Source organism: Nerophis ophidion, linkage group LG01 (genome assembly GCF_033978795.1).
Source record: "Nerophis ophidion isolate RoL-2023_Sa linkage group LG01, RoL_Noph_v1.0, whole genome shotgun sequence".
Classification (NCBI taxonomy): domain Eukaryota; kingdom Metazoa; phylum Chordata; class Actinopteri; order Syngnathiformes; family Syngnathidae; genus Nerophis; species Nerophis ophidion.
The window spans coordinates 31,834,661-31,861,234 of record NC_084611.1 but is presented as its reverse complement, the minus strand read 5'-3'; the positions used below and the strand labels follow the sequence as shown (position 1 = coordinate 31,861,234).

Here is a 26,574-nt window from a genome sequence, read left to right as displayed (position 1 = left end):
AAAAAGACATCATGCATGACTAACGCATTTGCAGGTTTTCTGTTTTTAATTTTGACGATTTACACAACGTGCCAACTTCACTGATTTTGGGGTTTGTAATATGACCCTTATTGTCCGGTGAAAACGGACAGGAATAGACCCGCTTATTGACAGTGTGCTTTACAATGCGCCCTATGCTCCGAAAAATAAGGTCCTTGAACGTAAGACTTAGAAATGTAATAAGAAAAGAAGATATAAGAAATTGTTAAATGCCCTCCATTTTCTACCGCTTGTCCCTTTCGGGGTTGTAGGGGATGCATCTGTACCCAATATTGTCCACACCTGTCTCCATCTTAACACAGCAGTGCGCTATTAAATGCACGGCGGGAAGCGAGGGATAATGACGTTAAACCAATCACTTGGCTCCGTTTACTACGAGGGGAAATCTCCCGAGCAAAGTTTGTGTCGTTAGTCCGCTATGATTATCAAGCCATCCATCCATTTTCTACCGATTGTCCCTTTTCGGGGTCGCGGGAGGTGCTGGAGCTTATCTCAGCTGCATTCGGGCGGAAGACGTGGAAAACCCTGGACAAGTCGCCACCTCATCGTAGGGCCAACCCAGATAGACAGACAACATTCACATTCACACACTAGGAACAATTTAGTGTTGCCAATCAACCTATCCCAGTTAAATGTTACATTAAAACATTTTTTTTTTTTTGCGCAATTAACAATTATCTACACACACAAAAGTATACAATATTTGTACAGTCGAGCTTCAGTATCAATTCCCATGTACCGGAAACTGGTGCTGTTTCGATACATATGTGAAAAGTAATTAACCCTAATCAGTACTGATTAATTTAGCTTGCGGGTCCATCCGCACATCCAGCTATCCATCGCTCAAGTGTCCACAACCTTCCAGTTGTTCCCTTCAGAAGAAGTATTGGCATCAGCACTTCCCCTCCCAGAAGCCACCTTTCCCCCCCCCTCGCCGACGTGGCCCACTCTTCTGTTACATAAAGGCACGCTGTTGCAATGCAGTCAAATGCTGTTGTGCAACAGCATTAAAAATACTCCAGGGCCAGTTGGGAGGAAAGTTGAAAACGGTTACTTGTGTCGGAGGGAGTACTAAACAAAGTGCTGAGTGGTACAAAATAAAGGGTGGAGGATGCCATTTTTATTTTTTATTTATTTTTTTACCCCTACACAGCCTGAAAGCAAACAAAACTGAATTTTATTACCGTTTCACATACCAAAAGTGACCGTGTTAATACAAGCTGCAAATGGAGATAAACATGCACCTGGGGATAGGTTGATTGGCAACACTAAATTGGCCCTAGTGTTTGAATGTGAGCGTGAATGTTGTCTGTCAATCTGTATTGGCCCTGTGATGAGGTGGCAACTTGTCCAGGGTGTACCCCGCCTTCCGCCCGAATGCAGCTCACATAGGCTCCAGCACCCCCCGCGACCCTAAAAGGGACAAGCGGTAGGAAATGGATGGATGGATGGATGGATGTTCAAGGTTACATACAAAAAAAAACTAACAACCAAAAAATGGTAGGTATATTTTCATAAAGATTAGTGGATACTATCAAATCTTTGTTATTTATTTTTGATTATGTTTTAAAGCAGGGGTGTCAAACTCATTTTAGATGGGGGGCCACATGGAGAAAAATCTACTCCCCAGTGGGCTGGACTGGTAAAATCCCGGCACGATAACTTAAAAATAAAGACAACTTCAGATTGTTTTTGTGGAGAGGTGGAGCCGGCAGTTTGACAGCGAGGCAGGGCACGCCGGAGCCCAGCCCAAGATGGCGGCGAGGAGGCGTGGCCGGCAGTCCCACAGTGACGCAGGGCACGCCGTAGCCTGGCTCAAGATGGCTGCGAGGTGGCGTGGACTGCAAGCAAGCAGCGAGGCGGGGCGGGGCGCGCCAGAATCAACATCGCAAATATTATCAGGTGCGTGGGTCGCTTTGCTGGGCACAATTTAAATCTCCTCTCGCACTGTATAAAAGGGCAGCGGCCGTAAACGCCGGGGGGAGAGACGGAGAGAGAGGAGCCAGAAGAAAGCTGATGCTGAGCGCGAGAGGAAAAGAGCACAAGGAAGACGACGCATGCAGCTTAAAAGCTGGAGAGAGAGACGCAAGCAGAAAAACGGGAAGACTCCAAAGAAAACCGGCAAGAGATTTACTTATTGCAAATTAAAAGAGGTCTACACCTGCTCGACAGAATGTCATTCCTTGGTGGTCCTGAGAACCCGCACGACGACGGCTTAAGACCAACACAGTTTTCTTCATTTGAAAATAGAACAAGCACATTCAGAAATTGTACACATCATAATGTTGTTGTTTTTTTTACAATTACCTGCTGCGGTTAATAGTATACAACTTTATTTGTTGTTATTTATATTTTCTGCATAAACCATGTGATACTGTTCATCAGTCAACTCCATCTATCCATCCATCCATTTTTTAACGCTTTTTTCCTGCGGGGTCGCGGGGAGCGCTGGAGTCTATCTCAGCTACAATCTGGCGGAAGGCGGGGTACACCCTGGACAAGTCGCCACCTCATCGCAGGTCCAACACAGACAGACAACATTCACACTCACATTCACACACTAGGGCCAATTTAGTGTTGCCAATCAACCTATCCCCAGGTGCATGTCTTTGGAGGTGGGAGGAAGCCGGAGTACCCGGAAGGAACCCACGCAGTCATGGGGAGGACATACAAACTCCACATAGAAAGATCCCGAGCGCGGGATTGCTGCGAAGTTTGTTCTCCCGGGATGCAAACGGACTTCTCCGGACAAGGGTAGCAGGTCGGAACAGATTTAATAATCAATTAATCCTACACAGCAGAATTGACAGGAACCAAAACAAAAGGAAAGTGTGCCGTTCGCACGTGAAGCTATGGGAAAAAACTTAGGACATGAAACTATGGACATGAAAACCTCACTAAACTATGGCATGAAACAAATAGCACTAACTATGGAATCGCATGAAAAAAGCAACACTTACTGTGGCAAGAAAAGAGCATGAAACAAACAATGACGCCAGGCTGACTGATTGGCAAAGACAAGCTTAAATACTGCCTCTGATAAGTGCTTGGGAAGCAGGTGAGCGGGCGAGCACTAATCCGGGACAGGTGAAGACAATGATTAACCATGGCAACCATGAACAAACAGGAACTAAAGGAGTCCAAAACTAACAGAACATACAAAAATGATACGAAACAGCAGATCATGAGAGTTATGAGTTTGATCATTTTCCTCGATTGATGTACTACGTGGTTTATTTTTTACTTATGTTGCATCATCTACAAAGATGCAAAGATTTGCTATTGCGACATCCAGTTGACACATTTAGAACAGCTGTATCTTTCAATCAAAAATTTCAGGTTCATTTTTATACTTGGCAAACTCATCCCGCGGGCCGGATAAAACCGGTTCGAACTTTAAATATCTTGTCTTTGCAGTGTATTCAATTCAACGTAAGTTGAAAAGGATTTGCAAATCATTTTATTCTGTTTTTATTTACGAATTACACAAGGTTCCGACCTCACTGTCACACCGCGGTGAGGGATGTCTTGTCTTGGTTTCTTCTGTCTTGTGAATTGCATGTTTTACTTTGAAAAGCAAGTCCTCTCGTTTCAGATCACTTGCCCTTCCTTTTGTGTCATCAGGTTGGCATCACCCCTGACCCCTGATTGTTTCCACCCGTTCCTCATTACCCTCATGTGTCTCATAATCCCACGCCTCCCCTTGTTCTGTGCCAGATTGTCTGGAGTATTCCTGCCTCTCTGGCATCCTGTGCAGGCCTTGCTTCACAGCAAGAAACAACCCCGTCGTTTCCACCAGAGATTTTCAATTGGATTGAGATCCGGACTATTTCAGCGCCAGGACACTGACCTTATGTATCTTTCTTCACTTTGAGTGTGGTATAGCCTTTTTAAAAAAAGCTTCACCAAAAACGGTACTCAGTCAGATGGTGGGCATAGGCACGGGATTATTTATTGTATTTTGTGGACTGTAGAGCACATCGTAATATAAGCTTTACCCACTAAATTCTAGAAGGGAATTTTTTTTTTTCATACATTAGCTAAATGGCAGATATATATGTTGTGAAAAAAGTTATTTATACAGAAAGATTTTTTAAATATTTATTTACATACGTTAATTCTTTCCAAACAGTGTCTGTGACACGGACAAAAAAAATGGTAAAACAGAAGTTATCGTCATGGACCCACTACCTTCGGAAGCTAGCTCTGCAATTAGATAAACAGACTTAACCAATGTGACGTTATGGTGAATTTACGAAACCGAAACAATACAAAAAGAATGCCATTGAAAGTTAATAATACCAACACAGACACTCGTAAAATGTGTTAACCTATTAGCTAATGCTAACGGCGAAAGCTTAGTTACGTTATTATAGCACGTACAAATATGCATGAAAACACTCCTACAAACACCACACATGGGAGGGTTTAGTAAGTAAAAACTGTTTTAGTTGTATTGTAAAACTTACGAAAAATGACATACCGGCCCTTGTACTTCCAGTTGAAACCTCAGTCTAAGATGTGCCCAATGTCCAGAAGCACAAACAATTACACACCTTTAAAAAGGCTTTGCTTGTTTTGCTTTTTTAAAACTATTCGTATTATGGCCGTCAGCGAAGAACAATTTATAAATTAGCCGCACAGTTTTATAATCCGCAGGATTAGAAATGGAGGAAGAAATGTGCGATTTATGGTCCAAAATTTATGGTAGCTCTAGGACAGAAGGGTCAGCAACCCGCAGCTCTAGAGCCACATGCGGCGCTTGAGCGGCGCACTTTTGGCGCCATGGAACTTTTTTAAAAATGTATGCAAATTAAAAATAATTTAAAATGGGGTGAAAAATATATTTTTTGTTGTAATACGGTTTCTGTAAGAGGACAAACACGACAAAAACGTTCATACTCTTTTAAGAATCCCACAGTTTAATAGGTTTGTGTTTATCCTTCACTGATGAGAGTATTTGACGAGCGCCGTTTTGTCCGACTAATTTCAGCGGCCCTTGGACTCACCGTTACGTGGACTCTGACTCGACAGTTTGTTTCCATGTACAACTTTCTCCAACGCTGCCACAGAAAGACGTCTTTTATGACACTCCTTTTTTGTCTCATTTCGTCCACCAAACCTTTTATACTGTGCGTTAACGCACAACGGTGAGCTTTTCTGATTTTATTGACCTGCTATGGAGTGCAGTGCTAATCAGGCATATTTGGTCACTGCATGACTTTTGATTGATTGATTGAAACTTATTAGTGGATTGCACAGTACAGTACAAAATCCGAACGATTGACCTGTAAATAGTAGCACCCGGATAAGTTTTTCAAATTGCTTAATCCGGGTTCCACGTTATTCAATTCATTACTGAAAGTTAATCGACGCTATCATGCTATTTAGGCTAGATGTATGTACATATTAGTTCATTAAGCCTCGTTTGTAGGTATATTTGAGCTCATTTAATTTCCTTTACTTATGTTAATTTATATGTGCATATCTCATGACACATTATCGGTATGTAATATTGACTGCATTTGTTAGTGTGCCATGTTGTTCCAGACCACAGCAAACGTTAGCCAGCTTGCAAAGATTGTATGTGTAGAAATCTTTATTTATAATTGAATCACTTGTTTATTTTTCAACAAGTTTTTAGTTATTTTTATATCTTTTTTTCCAAATAGTTCAAGAAAGACCACTACAAATGAGCAATATTTTGCACTGTTATACAATTTAATAAATCAGAAACTGATGACATAGTGCTGTATTTTACTACTTTCTCTCTTTTTTTCAACCAAAAATGCTTTGCTCTGATTAGGGGGGTCCTTGAATTAAAAAAAATGTTCACTGAAAAAAGGTTGAGAACCACTGGGCTAATATAGCTAATATAAACACTTGCATCATGTGTTGCCATCATTATAACACTTATATAAGGCTTTACATTTTTTTGCGGCTTCAGACATTTTACTTTTTTCGTATTTTGGTCCAATATGGCTCGTTCAACAATTCGGGTTGCCGACTCCTGCACTAGAAAGGTGTTTTTCTTTTTCTTTTATGACCGGCGTTCCTATACGCGACCACATTTCTCTCAAACAGGCGAGGTAGATCGTTTTTTCACACGTTTGTTGCTCATAAACAGGCTCTCGGGACACATATTACTGCTTCGAACTCAATTAAAAAGTCAATGTTTCGCGAATGAGGAACCTTCACTAAACTTTAAGGTGTGTGAACAACATAAGCCAATTAGCATTTGGGATGCGTTGATTAAAAGTGTCCTCTGGAGTGAATGTAAAACAACCTGCCGGGATTTCCATTGTGTTCCAGCAAACAAAGACGTGCAACAGTCGAGTCAGACGCATTGTCTCCTAAATGAAGTACAGTGTCGGGTGTGTGTCATCAGAATGTACTGCCTGGTAGTTCCCTTCAAGTCACCTGCAGCGTCGAAACAATGAAAACATGATTGAGGGAAATTACATCGCTGTCTCTCACCCTCTTATAAATAAATTGCGTCTCCCTTTGCCCTCGCTACCACACCATTTTTATCCTCGCCTCCCACATCATGTCTAATAGTCTGACACTTGCGATTATTTTTTTTTTTCCTTCCAAATGTCAAAACAACACGTCGCCTTGATAACTCAGGTGTTGTCCTCTCTTACCAGCTTGTGTTCTTGCAGCACGACACAAAGGCGGCTTGTCTTTCGTTGGCATGTGCAGGCGACACCTTCTTTCTGCCTCATCCATCAATCATCTGATGTCTAGCCTCCTTACACTATGCAACATAAGCAGTCACATTTTTTGTAAAATGTCATTCTGTTAAAAGACTACATTTTAAAAACAGATTACCGTATATTCGGGCCAAAGGGAGCAACGGATAATAAGGTTGTTTTTCATATAAAAGTTAAAGTACCAATGATTGTCATTTGACCCATCACCATTGATCACCCCCTAGGAGGTGAGGGGAGCAGTGGGCAGCAGCGGTGGCCGCGCCCGGGAATAATTTTTGGTGATTTAACCCCCAATTCCAACTGTTGATGCGGAGTGACAAGCAGGGAGGTAATGGGTCCCATTTGTATAGTCTTTGGTATGACTCAGCTGGGGTTTCTACTCACAACTAGGGTTGGGTATCGAGTATCTATTGGAACCGGGACTAACTTTCCGATTCTCCCGGAATCGTTCAAAAGTTTAAATTTCGATTCCGCCGACCGGAAAAAAAGAATAAGTCCGCCGACCGGAAGAAGAAGCAGCTGAACACCAACGAAGAAGCGCCCACCGCCGGAAGTGTTAGCATAGCCGAGCGAGTCAGTCAAGCATGGATAGCAGGCGTCGGTGGTCGAAAGTGTGGCTTTATTTTACTAAAAAAAATGAAATATCGGCGAAATGTAACAAGTGCGACAGGACTGTTTCGTGCTTAGGAGGGTGCACGTCGAACATGATGAAGCACCTCCGAGTTCCTGGAGTACAAATAAATGCGTGGCCCGTCTTCGACGCGCTGCGCCGACCGTCCTCCTCTGCCTCTTCCTCTGGCTCCGGCTCCGACGCCCAGCCTGGCACCTCGGTGACTGCACTGCAGTCCGAATCCGGTAATTAAAACAATATATATGCAATAAATAATGTGTTTTGCGCCAACGTTGAGGCAGCTAACAAATTAGCCCGCGTATTTTTTCATAGACAATTTACAACCTGCTAGCCAGGCTCCGCGATGTGCTCAGTGTATTCCGTTCACCGTAGCGGCAATGGGGAAGATGTCGGTGCCACAGAAAGGTCACTGCACACATAGTCAAAAGACTGCATCCCTTTTCAGAGGTGGAATCTCCAAAATTTAGGTTAGTTAAGCAAAAACGTTAGAGCTAAGCTAATTGATACTGGGCTGAACAGTAACAGCAACATTACATGTTTGTTTTTGTTTGCAGAGATATGGTGACAACTCTCAACCAAAAACACACACCATCTTCCAGGGACTACCTGGCAAACACATTGATGGTACAAGAAGAATCGGAATCGAGAATCGTCAGGAATCGGAATCGAAACAAAGAATCGGAATCGGAATTGTTCGTATTCAAACGATACCCAACCCTACTCACAACCTACCGATCTCAGGGCGGACACTCTAACGGATTATAAGGCGTATTAAAGCAGTCATATTATTCATTTTTTCTAAATGGAAAACACTTCCTTGTGGTCTACATAACATGTAATGGTGGTTCTTTGGTGAAAATGTTGCACAGATTATGTTTTACAGATCATCTACAAACCGCTTTCTGACAGTCCCTTCCCGATGCGCCGGTTTTGTGGGCGTGGCTCACCTTTGGCGGCGTCTTCTCCCCATCATTTTTTTTTTGTAGCAGTGTAGCGTGCAAGGACGGGAGTGAAAGAAGTGTCAAAAGATGGAGCTAACTGTTTTAATGATGTTCAGACTTTACATAAATCAATAACAAAGCAGCATCTCCTCGACTGGAAACTACAACAAGGCCGGAAATACGTCCCATGAAAAACTGTCCAACCGGAACTCTAATAACAAAAATTCCTTGGGTGAATAATGTGAACTTACTGCACCCGTATGTTTTAGCGCTTTCATGGTGAGTTTACTGACAGATATAAGTAAGAAATTGACACTACTTTATATTAAAAATGGCAACAGCGGAGGATGAATGTCACATAAGAAGATAGATAAAAAATAGAAGCTTAGCAACTACGGAGTCGGCATGGACTCTAAAGGCGAATACGTTAAATTTTTCAGGACTTATGCAGATCCCAAATACAGATCAGCAGGCACCAGAAGGTAAGAAAAGTTTATTTTGCATAATATTGCAAAACAAAACGGCAGATATATCTTACCTCATACACACACCATAATAATAATCTTATGTTGAAGCACAGTACAATCCATCAAGCGGAGCAGCTTCATAGCTTACCAAAGTGCTACTAAAACATTTTCATAGATTTTTGAGCGCTGTGTGTAATATATATTTTCAATGGAACATATAAAATGTTAGTGTTGTTTACTTGAGTCATATTGCCATCATACCTCTTACCACATATCTCTTATGTTTGACTGCCATCTACTGGTCACACATATCATTACACCATGTACCAAATAAATTTCCTTCAAGGTCGGTGAGCAAAACCCGAACTATTCCGTACTTTACGCCACCCATTTTCTTTAGGAGGATCATGAGACATTTTTCATTTAAATGGGAATATATGAACATCCCAGCAGACGGCATCCTGATGACAGCAGACCTTATACAGTAAGTGATGTTTTATTATTTTTGTTGGATCTTATGACGTCTGCAGTGAGTAGTAATCAGTGATTAAGCAAAAAAAGCAAACAGTGTGACGCATTTTTTAAATTAATGTGCCGCGTATGCTTAAAATTATCAAAATACGTAAATATTTAATGTTATTATAAATGTTGCCGTTCCTAAATAACATGTATGCTTACATCATGTATATAAAACCTCAACTGAGGTATTTGGATGTTTTTTTTAGGGGACTTGTAGACGGAATTGCGCGGCTCCCTTAGGCTCCCTTGTAAGCTAACTTCTGATTGCATTTATTTATTATTCAGAATGAAAAAAAATATATATATAATATTGTGATGATCCATTGCCTGGATCAGAGTTTATTCACGTTTTTGATTCACTTGTTGTTTAAGTTCGGTTTCATCTTCTGGCCTCACTCGGCCTTGGTGTTTTTGCTTGCTTCTATGCAACAAGTTACGACAACCTTTTCTATTTTCTATTCCTACGCCAAGCTTCGTCCGGTTCATGTGCTTAGCTTTTCTTGTTGGCTACACCGTTAGCTTTCCCGTGCTATAGACACACTTGTTTTGTTTATTTTGCGTGTTACCTGCAAGCTGCTTCTTTACGTTTCTCCGCATTTTGGAAAGATGATCCCCGGTTCCGTAACAAATAACATCCATCGTCATGTCTCTCATTATGATTGTGAACGACAGGCTACATTCCAAAAACAGTGCAGTTCCCCTTTAAGATGTATTTAAATGAAATGTGCAAAACAAATTGAATCTATTAACATTATGCATTATGTGTGGCTGCCGGTGTGGTGTCCCACGGCCCTTGAACGCACCAAAAAATAAATAAATCACCTTTTCCTTTGAGTATAGAACAATCCCTCTGTACTAAGAGAACACAGCTTGAAGATTCGATGTTAAAGTTAAAGTACCAATGATTGTTATTGCATTTGACCCATTACCCTTGAACACCCTCTGGGAGGCGAGGGGAGAAGTGAACAGCAGCGGTGGCCGTGCTTGGGAGTCATTTTGGTGATTCAACCCCCAATTCCAATCCTTGATGCTGAGTGCCAATGCAGGGAGGTAATGGGTCCCATTTTAATAGTCTTTGGTATGACACGGCCGGGGTTTGAACTCACAACCTAGCGATCTCAGGGCGGTGCACAATTTAATAGCTTAGGAGCACACACCCATGCCCTAGGGTATGCATTGACCAGTTTTCAAACATCCACTAGTTCACTTGACATTTTGGACGAAATTCCTATTCTGTCAATTGAAAGGATGTTCAAGGACAATGACAATGATTTATGCCATCATTTTTCATGTAACCCAAATTAAAAAAAACAAACAGATTGCACAAAGTACCTCTTAAAGTAACCATAACAGAGGCAGGACTATGCCTATGTGGAAATAAATCCCACAATGCCAGGTCATATGTGTGTTGTGTTGAAGCAATGCAACCATCGTACCAGACACCGTAATTGTTGCACATCCAATTAATTATTCATTTTAAATTAAGTGTAAGCACACAGGGCTGCGGCAATGCACCCCCCTCACTAGGGTCCTTCATAAAAGAAACACACAAACACATGCCAGAGCTTCTGTTATAATTGTGATCAGAGGGATTAACTCTAGCAATAATAAAGCGCCACCATGCATAGTTGGAAAAAAAAGAAGATAAAATGACTTGAAATAATCCACAAAGACAAAGCCCCCGGTAAACTTGCTTAATCATGAACGGGAGCATACACAGGTCTAATGGAGAAGGTCATCGATTAAAGAGTGATGACAGAAACAAAGAGTAATACACAAAATGGTCCACAAGTCAACACCTACAGTAGGATTGATCTCCTATTGCCAGGATCATGCATTCAATCTTGTATTTGTTGTCTTATCAGCAAAACATAAAACTGAGGTCCCAGTTTTAGCCCAACGAGTACCATAAGAACAATAGTATGTACATATTAATGTAAATATAATAGGATATACTGAAGTCGCCACACTTAAAAAATAAAGGGTTTCCCGCAACAGTTTGTTGTTTAGGCGGCCGCCTTAACAACAAAGATCCACCGCCTAATCTAAAGTCTTAACAAGCTGCTCAGCTTAGTTCTGCCTCTGCCTCTGCCTCTGTCAGTAGTCTCTGCAGCTCCCAGCATTGTCCCACCCACAGACCATCTGATTGGTTACACGCAAAGCGGTAACAGCCAATCAGCAGTGCGTATTCAGAGCACATGGAGTCAGTGCTCAGGCAGAGAGGAAAGACGGTGGGATGAGCAGAGAGGTGTTGAGCAGGTGAGCATAATGCGGCGGACTCTTCCCAAATTCTAATAAACACTTCAGAGTCAACTACTAGTGACATCAGAGTGTACTGGAGTCATAAAGTAAACAATAACATAGGCTGCCTGGCATACTTTATAGCAGGGAATTATAAACTGGCCTCAATCTGCCCTGCCCTAACGTATTTGTATGAGTAACAAAGATGTGCTGCAAGCTAGTGGTGAGTGCTTGAAGTGGCCTACCAGTCAGCAAGAGCTTCGGAAATGCTGCGTTGAGACAGCGCACCTCCGTTCACTGCAAGCTACAAAGTGTGCGCCATGCAGGGCAGACTAGCCATTCCAAACTCCATCGAAGCTTTTGCCATACTGCGTGCGTTGTCCCTGACCACAACGTGGGCTTTCGCACTGGGGTGTTTTTTGTTGCATTTTTGTTTTTTCTCAGCGGAATCTTTAAGCGACAACTGTGTGGTACTACTTTTTTTTCGGTGTTTGCCTTTCATCCATCTTCCGCTTGTATTCATCGTGTATCGCCTTATGATTCTTGAAGAGGTGGGAGATCGAAATGCTCGTATTAAAGGAAGATGTCTTGGTTCGTCCTCGCATAACTAACTTTTTGCAGTCATTGCCAGTTTTTTATCCCAAACCATTGATATGGTGTCGTTAGTCAGTCACCGAGGGAACTCACTTCTTAGCCATGGCTACAGCACCGGCAACAACACACTGTTGTTATGTTACGCTCGCGGCGGTTTCATGAGGTCATCAAGCGCCGCCAGTAAACCTCTCTTGCTGCAGTCGTCAACTCCTGTGTTGTGTGTGGGAGAGGGGAGAGACTGCTGACTGGGAGACGCAACGTCCGCGTTTTATCAGTGGCGTTTTAAAAAGTCATTAATTTTACTTTTTGAAACCAATACTGATAATTTCCGATATTACATTTTAATGCACTTATCGGCCGACAATATCTGCAGGCCGATATTATCGGCCATCTCTAGTTAATAGGAATGAATTAAAAATAGAAGAAAATACTTCTTTCAAATATAATAAATTGTGATCCTGTAGTGCAAATAGAATGTAAAAACAACGGCAACAAACCAAACAAACACAAGCACAGTTCAGCACAGTTAGGACAGCGGCGTAATGGTATTAGTGCGATTGCTCCTCTCGCCAATAATCCATCACAACCAACAACTTGCACAGCGAATATAAGACAGAGGGACTCAAAACAAGCCTGAGACAGTAAGACCATGAACAGGAACATGCATGCTTGGTTTCTTTGTGATGAAGGGCATGGGGATGACAAAGGAACTTACTGTGATAAAAGGACAATGTCTCTCTGCTCAGTACATTCAATTAATATTAGTTAAATCTATAGGTTAATTTAAAAATCTAAATTATTAAAGGGGAACATTATCACAATTTCAAAAGGGTTAAAAACAATAAAAATCAGTTCCCAGTGGCTTGTTGTATTTTTTGAAGTTTTTTTAAAAAATTTTGCCGGTCTCGGGATATCCCTAAATAAAGCTTTAAAGTGCCTTATTTTCGGCTCTCTGCGAAGACACTGGCCATTTCCCTGTGACGTCACACAGTGCTGCCAATGTAAACAAACAATGGGAATAGCACAGCAAGATACAATGACATTAGCTCGGATTCAAACTCGGATTTCAGCGACTTAAGCGATTCAACAGATTACGCATGTATTGAAACAGATGGTTGGAGTATGAAAATATTGAAGAAGAAACTGAAGCTATTGAGGGAATAGCTATTGAAGCTATTCATAGCCATAGCATGGCCGAATAGCTGCGTTAGCATCGCCGGTAAAATGTGCGGACCAAACGATCAGGACTTTCGCATCTTTTGACACTGGAGCAACTTAAATCCGTCTATTGGTAAGTGTTTTTTTTCGCATTAAATGTGGGTGGAAGGAAACGGAATATAGTTGCAAATGCATCTGCAGGTTATCCCTACATCTCTGTTCCATGTCTGCTTTAGCACCGCCGGTAAATAGCATGTTAGCATCGATTAGCTGGCAGTCAACATCAACAAAACTCACCTTTGTGATTTCGTTGACTATCGTTGCAAATGCATCTGCAGGTTATCCATACATCTCTGTGCCATGTCTGCTTTAGCATCGCCGGTCAAATGTGGAGACACTCTGGCACATTCAATGGGGGTCTGGCGGCAGACACTTTCGCATCTTCGGGCCAGTGGTGCAACTTGAATCCCTCCCTGTTAGTGTTGTTACACCCTCCGACAACACACCGTCGAGGCATGATGTCTCCAAAGTTCCAAAAAAAGAGTCAAAAAAACGGAAAATAACAGAGCTGAGACCCGGTGTTTGTAATGTGTTGAAAATGAAACTGGTGGGTGTGTTACCTCGGCGACGTCACATTGTGACGTCATCGCCTCCAGCGCCATAAACAGAAAGGCGTTTAATTCGCCAAAATTCACCCATTTAGAGTTCGGAAATCGGTTAAAAAAATAGATGGTATTTTTTGCGCACCATCAAGGTATATATTGACGCTTACATAGATCTGGTGATAATGTTCCCCTTTAAGGACAAGTGGTAGAAAATAATTATTAATCTTCTTCTATTTACTGTTAATATCTGCTTATTTTCTATTTTAACATGTTCTATCTACACTTCTGTTCAAATTTAATAATCACTTATTATTCTGTTGTCTGATACTTTACATTAGTTTTGGATGATACCACACATTTGGGTGTCAATCCGATACCAAGTAGTTACGGGATCATACATTGGTCATATGCAAGGTCCTCACGTGTCCAGGGACATCTTGCCTGAGTTTCTAAACATAATGTAAAATTAAAAAAAAAAAAACACGAAAGAAGAATTTATTAATTAGTTCCTAAGGATGGTGTCCAACTTTGAATATTCAAAAAATGGTCAATAGTTCCAAAATTTCCGTGGTAAATTTCCGGAAAGTTTACGGAAATTTGACGGAAATGTTCCACCCCTTTGAAACACTAGTTGTGATGCCAAAAAATATTGACGTAACCATAGTAGTATCGACCAGATACGCTCCTGTACTTGGTATCATTACGTTGGATGTTAGGTGTAGATCCACCAATACTAGTTTTGACAAAATATTTCAATGGGTCTGGGTAAGAATTCGTGAAGAATGGACTATTATAAGTATGAAAGAGATAGAGATGATACAGTATTATCTGCTCACAGATGCTACCTGGTGGTTGTTTGAGCACACTGCAGCTATGACTGGATAGTCCCACTCCTTAATGCTTCGGTCACACGGTGACAAGTACTAACTATTATTTTACTAATAAGTAGAATAATACTAGTTTTGACAAATTATTTCAGTGGGTCTAGGTAAGAATTCGTGAAAAATGGACTACCGTAAGTACGAAAGAGATAGAGATGATACGGTATTATCTGCTCACAAATGCTACCTGGTGGTTGTTTGCGCACACTGCAGCTGTCCCTGGATAATCCCACTTCTTAATGCTTCGGTCACACGCAGAATTCTCACAGGAATGTGGCAAAAAATACAACCTTCACTATCCTAAATGACGCAATATGTTATTGCCAAAGTCAGTGGCCAAATTAGGAGTCTTTGTAACATGTTTTAAAATTATTTTATTATCATTTACATACAAAATAATGTATAGTGGTATTTTATCGTGACTACAAAAAGCTGCAATATTTATCCCAATAAAGATTTTAGGCCCAATTGCCCATCCTTAGAGTCAATCAATGCAGGTTTGACTTGAGTTTTCCCTGCGATAACGAGCACAATTAAAAGTCCATCAACAAGGAGTGGGAAAGTGATTATTATTAGTGACTGGCTTTTTAATTGAATTTGCCTCATTGAGCGCACATCAATATCCACACTCCTCCTATTCTACGTGAGAGTGACAACAGAATATACCAATAAATATGGATTTTTTTTTCTTCGTTGTAGTCTGTCACTTCATTCTTCCATTGCAATACCAAAATAGAGATCAAGCACTATTAATTCAAAACAAAATCGGAGTAACACTTTAGTATGGGGAACATATTCTAAGTCACAAAGACTTAATTTAGAGTTATTTGGTTAGGGTAAGGGTTACACTGCAAAAAGCCAGTGTTCAAAAACAAGGAAAAAAAAAAATTGGGGTATTTTATTTGAACTAAGCAAAATTATCTGCCAATGGAACAAGAAAATTTGGTTTGTCAAGACTTTCCAAAACAAGTAAAATTAGCTAACCCCAATGAACCCAAAAATACCTTAAAATAAGTATATCCTCACTAATAACAAGTGCACTTTTATTGGCAGAAAAAAATTAGACCTTTTTTCTCAATATGTTGAAAAATATTCTTAAATTTAGTAAATTCTAGTGCCATTATCTTGACATAATGATATGCACTCGGCATCATGATTTTTTTTTCGTGGTTGAAATAAGAAATTATTACTTTAAAAAAGTAGTTTTATACTTGTGAGTGTTGATGACACAGCTTTGCAACACTTGATATTCTAGTTTCAAGCATGTTTTACTCAATATAGGTCATAAAATCTCAGCAACAAGCTGTAATATCTTACTGACACAATTTAGGACCAAAATCCTTAAAACAAGTAAAACACTAACATACAATTTGCTTAGTGAGAAGAATTATCTTAGACAGAAAATAAGCAAATATCACCCTTATTTGAGATATTTAATCTTACTTAGATTTCAGTTTTTGCAGTTTAGAGGGTTAGGGTTGGTTGTATAATAAAGCCATTATTTTTTTTTAATTAAATTAAAGTACCAATGATGATGATTGTGGCTGCCGTTGTGGTGTCCCACGGCCCTTGAACGCACCCAAAAAAAAAAAATCACCTTTTCCTTACAGCAAGGGTAGGGAACCTATGGCTCTAGAGCCAGATGTGGCTCTTTTGATGACTGCATCTGGCCCTCAGATGAATCATAGCTGACGTTGCTTAACACGATAAGTAATTAATAATTCCGCTAGTAATCACAGTGTTAAAAATAACGTTCAAAATATAAAACATTTTCATGCATTTGAATCCATCCATGCCTTTCTATCGCACCTGTTCAAGAAGTCGCATTAATAGTCAAAAGTATTTTATTTATTATTGGTTAGCTTCAGGATAACAATGTTACTAAAAAAAAATAAGAGATGCACACATTATTTTGTTGTAATCAGTGAAAATCCAAATAAAAGAGAAGGCATAGAATTCTCTTGTTAGAGCGTGGGACAACACTGTAAAAGGGTACAGGTCCACGCGTTTCTCCTCATTGAGCTAAATTGAATTCAGTCTCTGTTTAATTCCTTGCTTCTTGTCTGTTCAATAGGTGTCATCAGTGTTTGAACCTGACGGTTGTATTCAGTGTTAAAAACATTATACGGCTCTCACGGAAATACATTTTACAATATTTGGCTATCATGGGCTCCTCTCAGCCAGAAAAGGTTCCTGGCCCCTGCCTTATAATATAGAACAGGGGTCGGCAACCCGCGGCTCTTTGGCCACCCTGATGTGGCTCAGCTGCACAATCGCCTAGACTGGCAAGCTGTGTGTACATATTGTAGAAGGCGTCAAAGGCAATGGCTTCATGGCACGCCCTTATTACTGTTATATGGGTGACCATCAGCAGATATTCGCGAGAATGATTGCGGCTCCCAATGGATTCTATAATTTTGTGAAACGGGTCAAAATGGCTCTTTGAGTGGTAAAGGTTGCCGACCCCTGACATAGACAAATCCCTCTGTACTAAGAGAACACAGCTTGAAGATTCAATGTTAAAGTTTAGAATAAAGTACCAATAATTGTCTCACACACACACTAGGTGTGGCGAAAGTATTCTCTGCATTAGACCCATCACCCTTTATAACCCCTGGGAGGTGAGGAGAGCAGTGAGCAGCAGCAGTGGACACGCCCGCGAATAATTTTGGTGATTTAACCCCCAATTCAAACCCTTGATGCTGAGTGTCATGCAGGGAGGTAATGGGTACCCATTTATATAGTCTTTGGTTTGAATTTGTCGGGGTTTGAACTCACACCCTACCAATCTCAGGGCGGACACTCTAACCACTAGGCCACTGAGTAGGTGCATAATAAAGCATTAATTAAGAGCCAATATGTTACTAATTTGCATGTTAATAAGCAACTGATTAATGGCGAATATGTTCCCCATACCAAAGTGTTACCAACATCGGTTACGTAATCCCCCAAAACGAGCGCTGACAAAGCGTTGCATTTATGTGTGCACACGCAGACCCGGATCATTAAGTCGTAAAATGTGAATTATAGAGCTGTGTGCATAAACACAACCGGCACTGGGCGGCAAAAAGAGACGAGGGCGTTGTTGGTAATAAATGTGAGGGGAAATTAAATACGGCACAAGAGGAAGAAAGTTAGTGTGCGGAGTAGGGAGGATGCATGAGTAGATATCATGCATAAGGACGGTGGGGGGAATGAGGACGTGGGTGATTACGTCAAGAGTGGTGGTGATGCAGGTTGATGGAGGGGGGGTGTTGGTAACTGGTTGAAGGGAGGTATGGAGGCGAAAGGAGTTCAGAATAGATGAAGGCACAAGGCGTGGGTGGCCGATAAACAGCCAAGAATAGAGCGTTAATTAATAGTCCAAAAAAACCGCTGGAGTGCACTGAGAGGAAATACAGTGATGGCTTCCTCATCTTGTAGGGAAATAGCCATAGAGGAAAGCATAATATTATACTATAATACAGTGTTAATCAGGGGTGTCTCGGTACAAGTAATCCATGCACTGCACATTTTTTTAATCTGTATTTTATGTAATTATTGTGTTGCTATGAGGTGGCCAATGTGTACCTTGCCCAGGCACTACAGTGGAAAATGAGCAGTATAGCAAACACCAACACATGTACAGGAATGCTTATACATGCGTGCTTTATTAAATACATCAATTCATTTGAATTCAGTTTCAGTACCGAACGTTCAGAAGTGTACCGAGTATGCGTGAAGTCTACTCAAGGAAACAAATTGGCTTGTAAAAAATGCCAAGAAGAAGCCCGAGCTTGAAAACCCTCTTCCGTCGTTAAAGTCTTTGGTAAATTCTCTACTATGGGGAACATATTCACTAGAGCAGTATAGCTCAGTTGGTAGTGTGGCCATGCCAGCAACTTGAGGGTTCCAGGTTCGATCCCCGCTTCCGCCATCCTAGTCGCTGCCGTTGTGTCCTTGGGCAAGACACTTCACCAACCTGCTCCCAGTGTCACCCCCACTGGTTTAAAAATGTAACGTCGATAATGGGTTTCACAATGTAAAGCACTTTGAGTCACTAGAGAAAAGCGCTATATAAAAAATAATTCACTTCACTTCACTTCACATATGTCCGATAATATCGGCCGATAAATGCTTTAAAATGTAATGTCGGAAATCATCGGTATCGGTTTCAAAATTATTCGTATTAATTTTATAAAAAGTAAAATTGATGTCTTTTTAAAGCGCCGCTGTGTAAACGGACGTAGGGAAGTAATACAGAGTCGTTAGCATTAGCGAGTATGCAAACACATTAACATATCGGTGTTAGTATTATTAACTTACAATGGCATTCTGTTTGCATTGTTTCAGTTTCGTAAATTCACCAAAAAGTCACCATGGAGTTTTTGAGTCTGTTTAGCTGATTGAAGAGCCAGCTTACGCAACTAGAAGGTCCACGATGTTGACTTCTGTTTCAATTAAGGTTAGAGATGTCAGATAATATCTGACTGCCGATAATCGGACTGCCGATATTATCGGCCGATAAATGATTTAAAATGTAATATTGAAAATTATTGGTTTCAAAATGATCAAAACATGGATGTAGGGAGAAGTACAGAGCACCAATAAACCTTAAAGGCACTGCCTTTGCGTGCCGGCCCAATCACATAATATTTACGGCATTTCACACACACAAGTGAATGCCAAGCATACTTGGTCAACAGCCATACAGGTCACACTGAGGGTGGCCGTAGAAACAACTTTAACAGTGTTACAAATATGCGCCACACTGTGAACCCACACCAAACAAGAATGACAAACACATTTCGTGAGAACATCCGAACCGTAACACAACATAAACACAACAGAACAAATATCCGGAGCCTTTGCAGCACTAACTCTTCCGGGATGCTACAATCAACACCCCAGCTACCCCCCTAAGCCCCCCCCCCCCTCCCACTAACCTCCTCATGCTCTCTCAGGGAGAGGATGTCCCAAATTCCAAGCTGCTGTTTTGAGGCATGTCAAAAAAATGTATGCAATTTGTGACTTCAATAATAAATATGGCAGTGCCACGTTGGCATTTTTTTCCCCTTAACTTGAGTTGATTTATTTTGGAAAACCTTGTTACATTGTTTAACGCATCCAGCGGGGCATCACAACAAAATTAAGCATAATAATTTGTTAATTACACGACCGTATATATCGTTATCGGTTGAAATCGGAATTTGTAATTAAGAGTTGGACAATATCGGAATATCGGCAAAAAAGCCATTATCGACATCTCTACAATGCATCATGGGTCTTACTTTACATTAGGTTCAATCCAAGACTTTCTGTGGCAACATCGGAGAAAGTTGTAGATGAAAACAAACTATGATGAGTTCAATGATCGCTGAAATTAGTAGGACAAAACAGTGCTTGCCAAATACTCTCATCAGTGACGCATGTTTACTATAAACAATTGGGAAAGTTTGTGTCATGTTTGTCCTCGGTATCGGTTGATATCGGAATTGGTAATTAAGAGCTGGACAATATCGGAATATCGCCAACAAAGCCATAATCGGACTTCTCTAATTTTAAGTGCGCCTTACAGTCTGGAAAATACGGTGTATATATAATCAACGTTGTGCCAATGTCTTCTGCCTACTGGGATACTACTTTTTGGCCACTGTAACATTACGCACAATTTGAACGGTAACACTGTGTTTAAATATAGTAAAATAAAACACTGTACTTTAATCAACTAATGCTCTGGCGTATTAATATAGGTACACGTACTACAGTTTGAGAAGCCCTACTTTACGCATAAGCCAAGCAATTTTATGTGTCCAATTTTGTTTCTAAAATGACTTTAAAGGCCTACTGAAACCCACTACTACCGACCACGCAGTCTGATAGTTTATATATCAATGACGAAATATTAACACTGCAACACATGCCAATACGGCTGGTTTTGTTCAGTAAATTACAATTTTAAATTTCCCGTGGAATTTCTTGTTGAAAACGTCGCGGAATGACGTCTCGGGTTGTAGCCGACATATTAGCCCAGCACCACACACGGCTAAAAGTAGTCTCTTTTCATCGCATAATTACACAGTAATTTGGACGTCTGTGTTGCTGAATCTTTTGCAATTTGTTCAATTAATAATGAAGACTATAAATTAGAATGCTGTTGGTGGAAAGCGGTGGATTGCAGCTCCCTTTAGCACAGAGACACAGCCGGTGTTTCCTTGTTGTGAAGCTTTAACACAGAGCGGTCAAGCGAACGTTTTTTTTCTACGTCAACAAGCAAGTTTTTGGATGGGAAAATTGTGATATTAAGTCGTCTCTTACCGGAGACTTCAGTGGATTATGGGATCTCCTCCTGTAGCTGTCAAAAAGGCATCTGTGATCTTGGCTCCTCTCTGAGACACTGGCGTTCACCGCAGCCATCCGACTTTCAGGTATGACTTTATAATCTCACTAAAACACTATTAAAAGAATAAGCAGATAATGGATTTTCCAGAATTATCTTAGTAAATGTGTCTATTTACATTTGAACCGCTCACACTGGAGTCACTTTTTTTTTTTTTTTTTTGGTGCCTCACTCTAATTTTCCTCATCCACAAATCTTTCATCCTGGCTCAAATTTATGGGGAAATTGTCGCTATCTTGGTCGGAATTGCTCTCGCTGCTGGAGGCTATGATTATAAACAATATGAGGACGTGAGGAGCCCTACAACCCGTGACGTCAGGCGCACATTGTCTGCTACTTCCGGTAGAGGCAAGGCTTTTTTATTAGCGACCAAAAGTTGCAAACTTTATCGTCGATGTTCTCTAAATCCTTTCAGCAAAAATATGGCAATATCGTGAAATAACCAAGTATGACACATAGAATGGACCTGCTATCCCCGTTTGAATAAGAAAATCTCATTTCAGTAGGCCTTTAAAACAGAGAAATAATTATTATTGCGTACCATAACACCCCTAATTAAAATCTAAATACAGGAAGATTTAGCACACTATTAATACCATAAATGCACTAAAAGTTTTCCAGCAGGTGCACACACACACACACACACACACAAACACACACAGATGGTGGGTCCTCACCATGTGTGTGCAACAGTGAAGCGCCTCTGCTTGTGGTTGTTGTTGTTGAGCAGCATGCGGCGAAGCAACCGCGGCGAGTTGCGGGGGGACAAGCGAGGGGAGATGGAGGAGGGCGAGCGCCGGTGTCCGCGGGGCCTTTCCGGGTGCAGCAGGTTCTCCCGCAGGATCTTCACTAGGTCCTCGTTCAGGCCCGAATGCTTCGGCATGGGGGGCACGGCCAGGGTGTCCTGGTGCGTCACCCCCATGGCTGCCTGCTGGGCCATGCCTCCTCCCAGGCACCAGCACTACCACCACCAGTAGCGGTCCAACAGAACAGGACTACAAAGAATAAATTCCCTTGGTGCAGTTAGTCCGCTTTTTTTTCCTTCACGAAATGTGCCAAAATTCCTCTGGATGGCAAATTCAACCAATAAAAGAAAAATGAAAAATCCCTGCTTGTCCTCGTCAAATAAGGGCTGCAGCCACCGTCTGCACCAGCACCCTGGATGTCTGCTGGCTGTGTGTGAGAGCACACAAGAAGATGAGGGAACGATGGAGCAGGAGAAGGCGGGAAGCAAGCAAAAAAAAAAAAAAAAAGGTGTGGGGGGGGGGGGGGGGGGTTCTGTCCAGTGAATGTCAAGCTGGCAGGAGAGCAAGTGAATCAATGCGTGCCCTGGAAAGAGCCCGGCATTGTTTATGGTGAAAGCCAACTGGACCAGCGCACAGACCCGGCGTGGCTTCTTGGGAATTCTGCACCATCCGATCCGAGAGATTCATCCATCCTCTTCCTCCACGCACCCTCCCGCCGACAAGCACGACTGCAGCCGGTTTGCCACTGACTGATCCTTTGGAAGCCGCACACAGCCGGTGTGTGTGTTTAATAAAGGCTAAAAAAATTAATAAAAAAATTTAAAAAAGAAGGAAGAGAAAGAAATGCTGGAATCTTGTGTGTGTGTGTGTGTGTGTGTGTGAGAGAGAGAGAGAGAGAGGAGTGACGAGCATTTCACTGCAGTTCTATAAGCAGACATTAGTTACCCTCCGTCAATCCCCCTCTCCCTTGTGGAGGGGGGAGTGGACCGCTCGCCTGTGCATCGGTTAGGGGCATCGCTGCGCTGCTGACCTGTCTCCACTTGGGATGGTCTCCTGCTGGCCCCACTCTGGACGGGACTCTCACTATCATGTTAGATCCACTATGGACTGGACTCTCACTATTATATTTGATCCACTATGGACTGGACTCTAACTATTATGTTGGATCCACTATGGACTGGACTCTCACTATTATGTTAGATCCACTATGCACTGGACTCTCACTGTTATTTTAGATCCACTATGGACTGGACTCTAACACTATTATGTTAGATCCACTATGGACTGGACTCTCACACTATTATGTTAGATTCACTATGGACTGGAATCTCACTATCATGTTAGATCCACTATGGACGGGACTCTCACTATTATGTTTGATCCGCTATGGACTGGACTCTCACTATTATGTTAGATCCACTATGGACTGGACTCTCACTGTTATTTTAGATCCACTATGGACTGGACTCTCACACTATATACTTTTGATCCACTATGGACTGGCCTCTCACTATTATGTTAGATCCACTATGACTGGACTCTCACTATTATGTTAGATCCACTATGGACTGGACTCTCACTATTATGTTAGATCCACTATGACTGGACTCTCACTATTATGTTAGATCCACTATGGATTGGACTCTCACTATTGTGTTAGATCCACTATGACTGGACTGTCACTATTATGTTAGATCCACTATGGATTGGACTCTCACTATTATGTTAGATCCACTATGGACTGGACTCTCACTGTCATTTTAGATCCACTATGGACTGCACTCTCACACTATATACTTTTGATCCACTATGGACTGGACTCTCACTATTATGTTAGATCCACTATGACTGGACTCTCACTATTATGTTAGATCCACTATGGATTGGACTTTCACTATTATGTTAGATCCACTATGGACTGGACTTTCACTTTTAAGTTAGATCCACTATGGACGGGACTCTCACTATTATGTTTGATCCGCTATGGACTGGACTCTCACTATTATGTTGGATCCACTATGGACTCGACTCTCACTGTAATTTTAGATCCACTATGGACTGGACTCTCACACTATATACTTTTGATCCACTATGGACTGGACTCTCACTATTATGTTAGATCCACTATGACTGGACTCTCACTATTATGTTAGATCCACTATGGATTGGACTCTCACTATTATGTCGGATCCACTATGGACTGGACTCTCACTATTATGTTAGATCCACTAAGGACTGGACTCTCACTATTATGTTAGATCCGCTATGGACTGGACTCTCACTATTATGTTAGATCCACTATGGACTGGACTCTCACTGTTATTTTAGATCCACTATGGACTGGACTCTCACTATTATGTTGGATCCACTATGGACTGGACTCTCACTGTTATTTTAGATCCACTATGGACTGGACTCTCACACTATATACTTTTGATCCACTATGGACTGGACTCTCACTATTATGTTGGATCCACTATGGACTGGACTCTCACTATTATGTTTGATCCACTATGGACTGGACTCTCACTATTATGTTAGATCCACTATGGACTGGACTCTCACTGTTATTTTGGATCCACTATGGACTGGACTCTCACACTATATACTTTTGATCAACTATGGACTGGACTCTCACTATTATGTTAGATCCACTATGACTGGACTCTCACTATTATGTTAGATCCACTATGGATTGGACTCTCACTATTATGTTAGATCCATTATGGACTGGACTCTCACTATTATGTTAGATCCACTATGGATTGGACTTTCACTATTATGTTGGATCCACTAAGGACTGGACTCTCACTATTATGTTAGATCCACTAAGGACTGGACTCTCACTATTATGTTAGATCCACTATGGACTAGACTCTCACACTATCATGTTAGATCCACTATGGACTGGACTCTCACTATTATGTTAGATCCACTATGGACTGGACTCTCACTATTATGTTAGATCCACTAAGGACTGGACTCTCACTATTATGTTAGATCCACTATGGACTCGACTCTCACACTAATATGTTAGATCCACTATGGACTGGACTCTCACACTATATACTTTTGATCCACTATGGACTGGCCTCTCACTATTATGTTAGATCCACTATGACTGGACTCTCACTATTATGTTAGATCCACTATGGACTGGACTTTCACTATTATGTTAGATCCACTATGACTGGACTCTCACTATTATGTTAGATCCACTATGGATTGGACTCTCACTATTATGTTAGATCCACTATGGACTGGACTCTCACTATTATGTTAGATCCACTATGGATTGGACTCTCACTATTATGTCAGATCCACTATGGACTGGACTCTCACTATTATGTTAGATCCACTATGGATTGGACTCTCACTATTATGTCAGATCCACTATGGACTGGACTCTCACTATTATGTTAGATCCACTATGGATTGGACTCTCACTATTATGTTGGATCCACTAAGGACTGGACTCTCACTATTATGTTAGATCCACTAAGGACTGGACTCTCACTATTATGTTAGATCCGCTATGGACTGGACTCTCACTATTATGTTAGATCCACTATGGACTGGACTCTCACTGTTATTTTAGATCCACTATGGACTGGACTCTCACACTATATACTTTTGATCCACTATGGACTGGACTCTCACTATTATGTTGGATCCACTATGGACTGGACTCTCACTATTATGTTCAATCCACTATGGACTGGACTCTCACTATTATGTTAGATCCACTATGGACTGGACTCTCACTGTTATTTTAGATCCACTATGGACTGGACTCTCACACTATATACTTTTGATCCACTATGGACTGGACTCTCACTATTATGTTAGATCCACTATGACTGGACTCTCACTATTATGTTGGATCCACTATGGACTGGACTCTCACTATTATGTTAGATCCACTATGGATTGGACTTTCACTATTATGTTGGATCCACTAAGGACTGGACTCTCACTATTATGTTAGATCCACTAAGGACTGGACTCTCACTATTATGTTAGATCCACTATGGACTGGACTCTCACACTTATGTTAGATCCACTATGGACTGGACTCTCACACTATCATGTTAGATCCACTATGGACTGGACTCTCACTATTATGTTAGATCCACTATGGACTGGACTCTCACTATTATGTTAGATCCACTAAGGACTGGACTGTCACTATTATGTTAGATCCACTATGGACTCGACTCTCACACTAATATGTTAGATCCACTATGGACTGGACTCTCACACTATTATGTTAGATCCACTATGGACTGGACTTTCACAATATTATGTCAGACCCAATCAATGTCCTCTGCATCCGGTCTCCCCTAGAGAGACAGGTGTGTCTCCAAGGTTTTTCATAGTCATTCACATTGACGTCCCACTGGGTTGTGAGTTTTTCCTTGCCCTGATGTGGCCTCTGAATCGAGGATGTTGTGGTGGCTTGTGCAGCCCTTTGAGACGCTTGTGATTTAGGACTATATAAATAATCATTGATTGATTGATTGATTGCTATCGTACAAACGTCATGACTTGCATACTCCGCAAGTTAAATTTTCCTGAAGGGACTCTCCTGAAGGGATCAATAAAGCACTATCTATCTATCTATCTATCTATCTATCTATCATATGACAGCCACCAGGTG

General features: G+C 41.3%; 1 protein-coding gene across 3 annotated transcripts in view; it reads right to left on the bottom strand.

Annotated features, from left to right (window-relative positions):
• The window catches only part of pde4d (phosphodiesterase 4D, cAMP-specific), a 494,959-nt gene that overhangs the window by 277,325 nt on the left and 191,060 nt on the right, over positions 1-26,574 (bottom strand). Inside the window, exon 1 of one of the 3 annotated variants that reach the window (XM_061900783.1) lies at positions 21,846-22,247. The exons of the other annotated variants lie outside the window; for them this stretch is intronic. Coding sequence (XP_061756767.1) covers positions 21,846-22,108 — 263 coding nt within the window. The 5' untranslated portion in view covers positions 22,109-22,247. Of the gene's footprint in view, positions 1-21,845; positions 22,248-26,574 lie in introns of those variants that run through there. 3 annotated transcript variants of the gene reach the window in all.